Source organism: Zonotrichia leucophrys, unplaced genomic scaffold (genome assembly GCF_028769735.1).
Source record: "Zonotrichia leucophrys gambelii isolate GWCS_2022_RI unplaced genomic scaffold, RI_Zleu_2.0 Scaffold_1427_11326, whole genome shotgun sequence".
NCBI classification, from domain to species: domain Eukaryota; kingdom Metazoa; phylum Chordata; class Aves; order Passeriformes; family Passerellidae; genus Zonotrichia; species Zonotrichia leucophrys.
Window position 1 is genome coordinate 1 of NW_026993632.1, and position 10,482 is coordinate 10,482.

Sequence of the window (10,482 nt, forward strand, 5' to 3'; positions counted from 1 at the left end):
AAGCCCAAAATCCCCCCTAAAAATCCCAAATTCCCCCCAAAAAACCCAAATCCCAAATCCAAAGAAATACCCCCCAAAATTTCCCACCAAAACCCCAAATCCCCACAAAATTCCCCAAAAAATCTCTCAAAAAACTCCAAATCCCCAAACAATCCCAAATCCCTAAAAAATCCTCCCAAATCCCAAAAATCTCCCCCAAAAAATCCCCCAAAATCCTCAAAAAACCCCAAATCCCCCCCAAAAAAACCCTTTAATTCCAAATCTCAAAAAAAATTCCCAAATTCCTCCAAAAAACCCCAAAATTCCTCCAAAAAACCCCAACAAAACCCCAAAATCTCCCCCAAAAAATCCCAAATAAACCCCCCAAATCTCAAAAATAAAATAAAAAACCAAAATCCCAAAAAATCCCCAAAATCCTAAAAAAACCCAAAATCTCCCAAAAACCCTCAAAAAATCCAAAAATCCCAAATCCCTAAAAATCCCCAAAATCCCAAAATCTCCCCAAAAAATCCCCAAAATCTCAAAAAAAATCCCAAATTCCCCCAAATCAAAACCTTTAACTCCAAATCTCAAAAAAAAATCCAAATTCCTCCAAATTCCCCAATATCTCAAAAACCCCAAATTCCCCAAATTCCCAAAATCAAAACCCCAAAATTCCTCCCAAATCCCAAAAACCCCAAATCTCCCCCTAAAAAAATTTCCCAATCTCAAATAACCCCAAAATTCTCCAAACCCAAAAATCCCAAATTTTAACAAACAAAATCCCAAAATATCCAAATTCCCAAATATCCCAAATTTTTAAAATTCTTTTCCAATTTTCCCCAATTCAGAAATTCCCAAGACAAAATCTCCCAATTTCCCCAAAAAAATCCCCAAATTTTCCCAAATTTCCCCAATTTTCCCCAAAAATCCCCAAATTTTACAAAATTTCCTAAATTTTCACCAAAATATCCCAATTTTTCCCCCAAATTTCCCCAAATTTCCCCAATCCATCAAAATCCATTTTCCCCCAAAAATCCCAATTTTACAAAATTCTTTCCCATCCCAAATTTTCCCCCAAAAATCCCAATTTTCCTCAAAATTTTCCCAATTTTCCCCAAAAATCCCAAATTTTACAAAATTTCCCCAAAATTTCCCAAAATTTCCCAATTTTTCTCCAAAAATCTCCAAATTTTACAAAATTTCCCCAATTTTCCCCAAAATTTCCCCAATTTTCCCCAAAATTTCCCCAATTTTCCCCAAAATTTCCCCAAAATTTCCCAATTATCCCCAAATTTTCCTCAAAATTACCTCAAAGTTCCCAAGTTTCCCACCCCAAAAATTCCCAAATTTTTACCCAAATTTCCCCTCAAATTTCCAAAAAATTCCCAAATTTTCCCTCATAATTACCCCAAAATTCCCAATTTTTTACCCCAAAATTCCCAATTTTTTTCCCCAATTTTCCCCCTAAACTTTGCCTCACATTTTACCCAAAATTTTCAAAAATTCCCAATTTTACCCAAATTTTCTGGTTTTTTACCCCAATTTTCCCCCTCATATTTTCCTCTTAAATTTCCAAAAAATTCCCAAATTTCCCCACAATCACCCCAAAATTCCCAATTTCCCAATTTCTCAATTTTTACCCCAAAATTCCCAATTTTTACCCCAATTTCCCTCTCAAAATTCCAAAAAATTCCCAATTTTTCCCCAAAATTATAAAAAAATTCCCAAATTTTCCTCACTTTTTCCCCAGAATTCCCAAAATTTCACCCAAATTTCCCAATTGTCCCCCCAAATTTCTAAAAAATTCCAAATTCCCCCAAAATACAATTTTTTCCTCAAAATCACCCCAAATTTCTCCCACTTTCCCAAGTTTTTACCCAATTTCCCCCCAAATTTGCCTCAAAATTTCCCCAAAATTCCCAAATTTTCCCCCAATTCCCTCAAATTCTGAAAATTCCCAATTTTTACAGAAATTCTCAATTTTTTCCCCAAATTTCCACCACAAAATTCTCAAAAATTCCCAAATTTTTACCCAAATTTTTCTCAAAATGCCCCCAAAATTCCCCAATTTTTCATCCCAAAATTCCCAAATTTCTTCACAATTTTCCCCAAAATTTGTCTCATATTTTACCCAAAAATTCCCAATTTTACCCAAATTTTCTGGTTTTTTACCCCAAGTTTCCCAATTTTCCCCCTCAAATTTCCAAAAAATTCCTCAAAAATCCCAAAAATCTTCATCCCAAAATTCCCTTTTTTCCCATTTTTCCCGATTTTCCCTGGTTTTTAATCCCATTTTCCCCTCAGAGCCCCGCCCCGGCACCGCGGCAATTTCGTCCGCCTTAACCTGAAGAGAAAATCGTATTCCCGCGCATCCATGAGGGGAAAATTCCTCCGCAAACAGGTCAAAATTCCCAAATTTTTTTATTTTGGCAATTCCCGACCTCTCCCGCGATGGAATTTTGGGATTTGGGAATTTTTTTTTCCAGGTTTGGAAACAAAAATGGAGAAAAAAGTTCGGGGGCGGAGCCGATGTTTGCTTGCGGTGTGGCGGGAAAGGGCACTGGGCCTCGGAGTGATTTTTGGGATTTTTGAGGGGATTTTATGGGATTTTTGAGGGAATTTTGGGATTTCTGAGGGGATTTTTGGGATAAAATGCCAGAAAAATGGTGAGGGGGGTTCTTTTCCATGGAATTTTGAGGGAATTCTTCTCACAGGGAAGGATTTGGGGTAGTTCCCGGAGGAAATTGTGAGACCAGGCCGAGAATTTTTAGGATTTCTGAGGGGAATTTTTTTGATTTTTGGGGATTTTTGAGGGAATTTTGGGATTTTTGAGGGAATTTTGGGATTTCTGAGGGGATTTTTGGGATTTCTGAGGGGAATTTTTTGGGATTTTTGAGGGAATTTTGGGATAAAACATCACAAAAAGGCTGAGGGAGGTTTTTTCCATGGAATTTTTGGGAATTTTTGCTCCCAGGGAAGGATTTGGGATCGGATTTGGGATCATTCCTGAGGGAATTCTGGGAATTTTTGGGATTTCTGAGGGGATTTTTTGGGATTTTTGAGGGAATTTTGGGATTTCTGAGGGAATTTTGGGATAAAACGTCAGGAAAAGGCTGAGGGAGGTTCTTTTCCATGGATTTTTTGGGAATTTTTGCTCCCAGGGAAGGATTTGGGATCGGATTTGGGATATTCTGAGGAATTTGGGAAATTTTGGATTCTGAGGGATTTTGATTTTGAGGAATTTCGGGATTTCTGAGGGATTTTTTGGGATAAAAGTCAGGAAAAGGCTGAGGGAGGTTTTTTCCATGCATTTTTGGGAATTTTTGCTCCCAGGAGATTTGGGATCGGATTGGGATCATTCCTGAGGAATTTTGGGATTTCTGAGGGAATTTTGGGATTTCTGAGGGGATTTTTGAGGGAATTTTGGGATTTCTGAGGGGATTTTTGGGATAAAACGTCAGGAAAAGGCTGAGGGAGGTTTTTTCCATGGATTTTTTGGGAATTCTGCCCCCAGGGAAGGATTTGGGATCATTCCTGAGGAAATTCTGGGAATTTTTGGGATTTCTGAGGGGATTTTTTGGGATTTTTGAGGGAATTTTGGGATTTCTGAGGGGATTTTTTGGGATTTTTGAGGGAATTTTTGGGATTTCTGAGGGGATTTTTTGGGATTTTTGAGGGAATGAAATTTTGGAATTTTTTTGCTTTTTCCAAAGGAATTTTTTCTGGGAAAATCCTGATTTTTTTTTTCCTTTATTTTTTTATTTTTTCCAGATGGATCCAGCCCAGAGAATTCCCAGCTCCCCTTGGATTCCAGGGATTTTCCTGAGCTGGAATTTTCTCCTCCACCCCCCCTGGATCCCCTTTACCCCCTGAACCCTGATGGGACTGTCCCAGGTAAATCCCTTAAAAATCAATTTAAAAATTATTAAAATGAATTCAAAATGATTTAAAATATTCCCATTTCTGCTGGGACCATCCCAGGTAAATCCCATAAAAAATTTTTTAAAATAAATTAAAAATAATTTAAATTTTTCCCATTTTTCCTGGTAAATTCCATAGAAAATCCATGAAAAAAATCTTAAAATAAATTAAAAATAATTTAAAATTTTCCCATTTTTGCTGGGACCATCCCAGCTAAATCCCATAGAAAATCCATTTAAAAAACCTTAAAATAAATTTAAAATAATTTAAATTTTTCCCATTTTTTTTCTGGTAAATTCCATAGAAAATCCATAAAAAAAAACCCCTAAAAATAATTTAAATTTTTCCCATTTTTGCTGGTAAATCCCATAGAAAATCCATTAAAAAAATTATTAAAATAAATGAAAAATAATTTAAATTTTTCCCATTTTTGTTGGTAAATCCCATAAAAAAGCCATGAAAAAAACCTTAAAATAATTAAAAATAATTTAAAATATTCCCATTTTTGCTGGGACCATCCCAGGTAAATCCCATAAAAATCAATTTAAAAAATTATTAAAAGAAATTAAAAATAATTTAAAATTTTCCCATTTTTGCTGGTAAATTCCATAGAAAATCCATGAAAAAAAACCTTAAAATAAATAAAAAATAATTTGAATTTTTCCCATTTTTTGCTGGGACCATCCCAGGTAAATCCCATAGAAAATCCATGAAAAAAAAACTTTAAAAAATTAAAAATAATTTAAATTTTTCCCATTTTTGCTGGTAAATCCCATAGAAAATCCATGAAAAAAAACCTTAAAATAAATTAAAAATAATTTTTAAATTTCCCATTTCTGCTGGGACCATCCCAGGTAAATCCCTTAAAAATCAATTTAAAAATTATTAAAAGAAATTAAAAATAATTTAAATTTTTTCTGGTAAATTCCATAGAAAATCCATAAAAAAACCTTAAAAAAAATAAAAAATAATTTTTAAATTTTCCCATTTTTGCTTGGACCATCCCAGGATAAATCCCATAGAAAGTCCATGTAAAAAAATTAAAAATAATTTAAAATTTTCCCATTTTTGCTGGTAAATTCCATAGAAAATCCATTAAAAAAACCTTAAAATAATTAAAAATAATTTAAAATATTCCCATTTTTGCTGGGACCATCCCAGGTAAATCCCTTAAAAATCAATTAAAAAAATTATTAAAATAAATTAAAAATAATTTAAAATATTCCCATTTTTGCTGGGACCATCCCAGGTAAATCCCATAAAAATCCATTAAAAAATTATTAAAATAAATTAAAAATAATTTAAATTTTTCCCATTTTTGCTGGTAAATTCCATAGAAAATCTATGAAAAAAAACCTTAAAAAAATTAAAAATAATTTAAAATTTTCCCATTTTTGCTGGGACCATCCCAGATAAATTCCATAGAAAATCCATTAAAAAAATCTTAAAAAAATTTAAAAATAATTTTAAAATTTCCCATTTTTGCTGGGACCATCCCAGGATAAATCCCATAGAAAATCCATAAAAAAACTGAAAAAAATTAAATTTTTTTTCCCATTTTTGCTGGGACCATCCCAGGTAAATCCCATAGAAAATCCATGAAAAAAAATCCTTAAAAAAATTAAAAATAATTTAAATTTTTCCCATTTTTGCTGGTAAATTCCATAGAAAATCCATTAAAAAAAGCCTTAAAAAAATTAAACATAATTTAAAATATTCCCATTTTTGCTGGAACCATCCCAGCTAAATCTCATAGAAAATCCATGAAAAAAAGCCTTAAAAAAATTAAAAATAATTTAAATTTTTCCCATTTTTGCTGGTAAATTCCATAGAAAATCCATGTAAAAAAAAATTAAAAATAATTAAAATATTCCCATTTTTGCTGGGACCATCCCAGGTAAATCCCTTAAAAATCCCTAAAAAAAACCTTAAAAAAATTAAAAATAATTTAAATTTTTCCCATTTTTGCTGGTAAATTCCATAGAAAATCCATGAAAAAAAACCTTAAAAAAATTAAAAACAATTTAAAATATTCCCATTTTTGCTGGGACCATCCCAGGATATATCCCATAGAAAATCCATGAAAAAAAAATTAAAAATAATTAAAAATTTCCCATTTTTGCTGGTAAATTCCATAGAAAATCCATTAAAAAAAACCCTTAAAAATACTGAAAAAAACTAAATTTTTTTCCCATTTTTGCTGGGACCATCCCAGCTAAATCCCATAGAAAATCCATAAAAAAACCCCTTAAAAATACTGAAAAAAATTAAAAATTTTCCCATTTTTGCTGGTAAATCCCATAGAAAATCCATGAAAAAAACCCTTAAAAAAATCGAAAAAAATTAATTTTTTTTCCCATTTTTGCTTCAACCATCCCAGCTAAATCCCACATCAAACCCATGAAAAAAACCTTAAAATAAATTAAAAATAATTGAAATTTTTGCTGATTTTCCCCAGATCCCCCAGAGGAGGTGCTGCAGGCTCTGAGGATTTTGGGCTTCGATTCCTTCAGGCCGGGCCAGGCCGAGGCCGTCATGAGGATCCTTTGTGGTAAAAATTCACCATTTATTCCCTTTCCTGCTTTTTTTTTCCCAATTTTTTTCCTCCCAGTTTTCCTCACATTTTTTGGGTTTTTTCTGCCCTTTTTCCCACATTTTCCCTGTTTTTCCTGCCCTTTTCCCACATTTTTTCTGCCCTTTTTCCCACATTTTTCCTGTTTTTTCTGCCCTTTTCCCACATTTTTTCTGCCTTTTTTCCCACATTTTTCCCACATTTCTCCTTTTTTCCACTTTTTCCTTTTTTCTGCCCTTTTTCCCCATTTTTCCCTTTTTTTCTGCCCTTTTCCCACACTTTCCCTGTTTTTCCTCCCTTTTTCCCATTTTTTCTGCCCTTTTTCCCACATTTTTCCCTGTTTTTCCTGCCCTTTTTCCCACATTTTCCCTGTTTTTCCTGCCTTTTTTCCCACATTTTTCCCTGTTTTTTCTGCCCTTTTTCCCACATTTTTTCTGCCCTTTTTCCCACATTTTTCCCTGTTTTTCCTGCCCTTTTTCCCACATTTTTCCCTGTTTTTTCTGCTCTTTTTCCCACATTTTTTGGGTTTTTCCTGCCCTTTTTCCCACATTTTTTCTGCCCTTTTTCCCACATTTTTCCCTGTTTTTCCTGCTCTTTTTCCTACACTTTTTCCTGTTTTCTTTCAATCGCCCTTTTTCCTGGTTTTGTTCTTTTCTGCTTTTTCTCCTTTTTCCTGTTTTTCCTGCCCTTTTTCCCACATTTTTCCTGCCCTTTTTCCCACATTTTTCCCACCCTTTTCCCCTCAGTTTTCCCCATTTTTTCCCCACATTCCCCCTCAATTTTCCCCATTTTTTCCCCACATTTCCCCTCGGTTTTTCCCCTCTCCCAACCCCCCAAAATTCCCATTCCCCAGGTCTCTCCACGCTGCTGCTGCTGCCCACGGGCTCGGCTCAATCCCTCTGTTCCCAACTCCCCGCCTTCCTCTACCACCGCCGCTCGCGCTGCATCTCCATCGTCGTCTCCCCCCTCATCTCCCTCATGGACGACCAGGTATCTCCCCATTCCTGCTTTTTTGGGAATTTTCCCTTCATAAAATCCTAAAAAACTCAGAATGTTGCCATTCCCAGGTTTCTGGCCTTCCCTCGGCGCTCACAGGCGTCTGCATCCACTCCAACCTCACCCCATCGCAGTGCGAGGCCGCCATCAGAAAAGTGAGTGAAATTATTTTTACTAAATTTCCCTTCGCTTTTTCCTGCCCATTTTTTCACTTTTCCCCTCAGTTTTTTCCACTCTTTTCTCTTCAGTTTTTCCTGCCCTTTTCCCCACATTTCCCTTCACTTTTTCCCGCCCATTTTTCCACTTTTCCCCTCAGTTTTTCCTGCCCTTTTCTCCACCCTTTCCCCACGTTTCCCTTCACTTCCCCCTCATTTTCCCACTTCTCCCCTCAGTTTTTCCTGCCTTTTCCCCACTTTTCCCCTCAGTTTTCCCTGTTTTTCCCACCCTTTTCCCCACATTTCCTCTCAGTTTTTCCCTGTTTCCCTCAGTTTTCCTCTTTTCCTCCACCCTTTTCCCCCATTTTTTACTTTTTCCCTCAATTTCCCCCACTTTTCCTCATTTTTCACCCTTTCCCCTCAGTTTTTCTCTGTTTTCCAGACCTTTTTCCCCTTTCCCTCAGTTTTTTCTGCCTTTTTACCCTTTTCCCCTCAGTTTTCCCTGTTTTCCCACCTTTTCCCATTTTTTCCTCATTTTTCCTCCTTTTCCACTTCTCTGTTTTCCTGCCTTTTTTCACCTTTCCCCCAGTTTTTCCTGCCCTTTTCCCCTTTCCCATTTTCCCTCATGTTTCCTGTTTTCCTCCACTTTTCCCCTCAGTTTTCCCCTCTTTTTCACTTTTTCCCTCAGTTTTTCCTCTTTTTCCCACCTTTTCCCCACATTTCCTCCTCCATTTTCCACTTTCTTTTCCCTTCATTTCCCTTCCCCATTTTCCCCCTTTTCTCCCCTTTTCCCTCAGTTTTCCCTTTTCTCCCACTTTTCCCTCATTTTTCCCTTTTTCCCACTTTTCCCTCAGTTTTTTCCTTTTCCCTTTTCCCTCTTTTCCCTCGTTTTCCACCCTTTCCTCCCTTCCCTCCCTTTTTCCCTTTTTCCCACCTTTCCCCAGTTTTTCCCCGTTTCTCTTCCACCCCCCAGTTTTCCCTCTTTTCTCCCCCTCAGTTTTCCCCCCTTTCTCCCACACTTTTCCCTCATTTTTCTCGTTTTCCTTCCCCTTTCCCTTCCCCTCCTTTTCCCTTTTCCTTTTCCCCATTTTCCCTTCACGTTTTTCCCCTTTTCCCCTCAGTTTTTCCTGTTTTCCCCCCATTTTCCCCTTCTTTTCCTTCAATTTTTTTCCTTCCTGGTTTTCCCCCCCCTTTCCCACATTTCCCCTCAGTTTTCTCCCCTTTTCCTCCTCAGTTTTCCCCCCTTTCCTCCCTTTCCTCTTTCCTTCCTCCCCAGCACCCATCCCGCCCTTTTCCCCCACATTTCCCTCGCCCTTTCCCCTTCCCCTTTTCCTTTCCTTCTCCTTTTCCCTACCCCTCAATCCCCATTTCCCCCAGGTGAGGAGCGGCCAGGCCCAGCTCCTGCTGCTTTCCCCAGAATCCATCACGTTTTTCCGCTTTCCCCCACTTTCCCCTCAGTTTTCCCATCTTTTCCTCGGCCATTTTTCCCCTGTTTTCCCAATCTTTTTCCCCCCCAGCTGTTCCCCTTCACCAGTTTTCCACTCTTTTCCCTTCAGTTTTTCCCATTCCTCCCATTTTCCTCTTTTCCCACATTCCTCAGTTTCCACTCTTTCCTAGTTTCCCTTTTCCTCTTTTCCACATTTCCCTCAGTTTTTCCCTGTTTTCCCCACATTTCCCCTCAGTTTTTCCCCACATTTCCCGTTTTCCCTCATTTTCCCCCTTTCCCCACATTTTCCCCCTTTCACATTCTCCTTTTACCCCCACATTTCCCTCAGTTCTCCCACCTTTCCCCCTCAGTTTTTCCCTGTTTCCCACCTTTACCCCAATTTCCCTAGGTTTTCCACCTTTTCCGTTTTCCCCCCATTTCCCCTCAGTTTTTCTCGCCCTTTTCCCCTCACATTTTCCCTCCTTTTCCCCTCCCTTTCCCTTCCCTTCCTCCCACTTTTCCCTAACTCCCCCAATCCCCATTTCCCCCAGGTGAGGAGCGGCCAGGCCCAGCTCCTGCTGCTTTCCCCACAATCCATCACGGGATCCGGATTCTTTTCCCGCCTTTTCCCACATTTCCCCCCGGTGGCTTTCGCCTGCCTGGACGAAGCCGATTGCGTTTCCCGCTGGGCGCACAACTTCCGGCCGGCCCAGCTGCGCGTCTGCAAGGTGAGGGGGAGAAAAGTCACAAAAACCACAGAAAATCACAACAAAAACCACAGAAAATCCCCAAAAAACCTCCAAAAATCCCCAAAAAAATCTCCAAAAATCCTCCAAAAAACCTCAGAAAATCCCCAAAAAAACCTCAGAAAATTCCCTAAAAAAACCTCAAAAAATCCCCAAAAAAACCTCAGAAAATCCTCCAAAAAAACCCCAAAAAACCCAAAAAATCCCCAAAAACCTCCGAAAATCCTCCAAAAAACCCCAAAAAAACCTCAGACAATTCTCCAAAAAAACCTCCGAAAATCCCCAAAAACCTCAGAAAATCCTCAAAAAAACCTCAGAAAATTCCCCAAAAAAACCTCCAAAAATCCTCCAAAAAAACCTCTGAAAATCACCAAAAAAACCCCATAAATCTCAGAAAATCCTCCAAAAAAACCTCAGAAAATCCTCCAAAACAATCTCAGAAAATCCCCAAAAAAACCCCCAAAACCTCAGAAAATCCTAAAAAAACCCCCAAAACCACAGGAAATCCTCCCAAAAACCTCCCAAAAAATCCCCAAAAAACCTCCGAAAATCCTCCAAAAAACCCCCAAAAAATCCTCCAAAAAAACCTCCGAAAATCCTCCAAAAAAACCCCAAAAAGACCTCAGAAAATTCCCTAAAAAAACCTCCAAAAATCCTCCAAAAAAAACCCCAAAAACCTCAGAA

The 10,482-nt window shown here is 37.6% G+C and overlaps 1 protein-coding gene across 1 annotated transcript; it reads left to right on the forward strand.

Annotated features, from left to right (window-relative positions):
- Nucleotides 1-3,753: 3,753 nt before the first annotated feature.
- Nucleotides 3,754-9,780, forward strand: RECQL4 (RecQ like helicase 4; the record flags this gene model as incomplete). Its single annotated transcript, XM_064701695.1, has 5 exons — nucleotides 3,754-3,876; nucleotides 6,362-6,454; nucleotides 7,329-7,465; nucleotides 7,543-7,626; nucleotides 9,604-9,780. Coding segments are annotated over 5 exons (614 nt in total), but the record flags the coding sequence as incomplete, so codon positions are not given.
- Nucleotides 9,781-10,482: the final 702 nt, after the last annotated feature.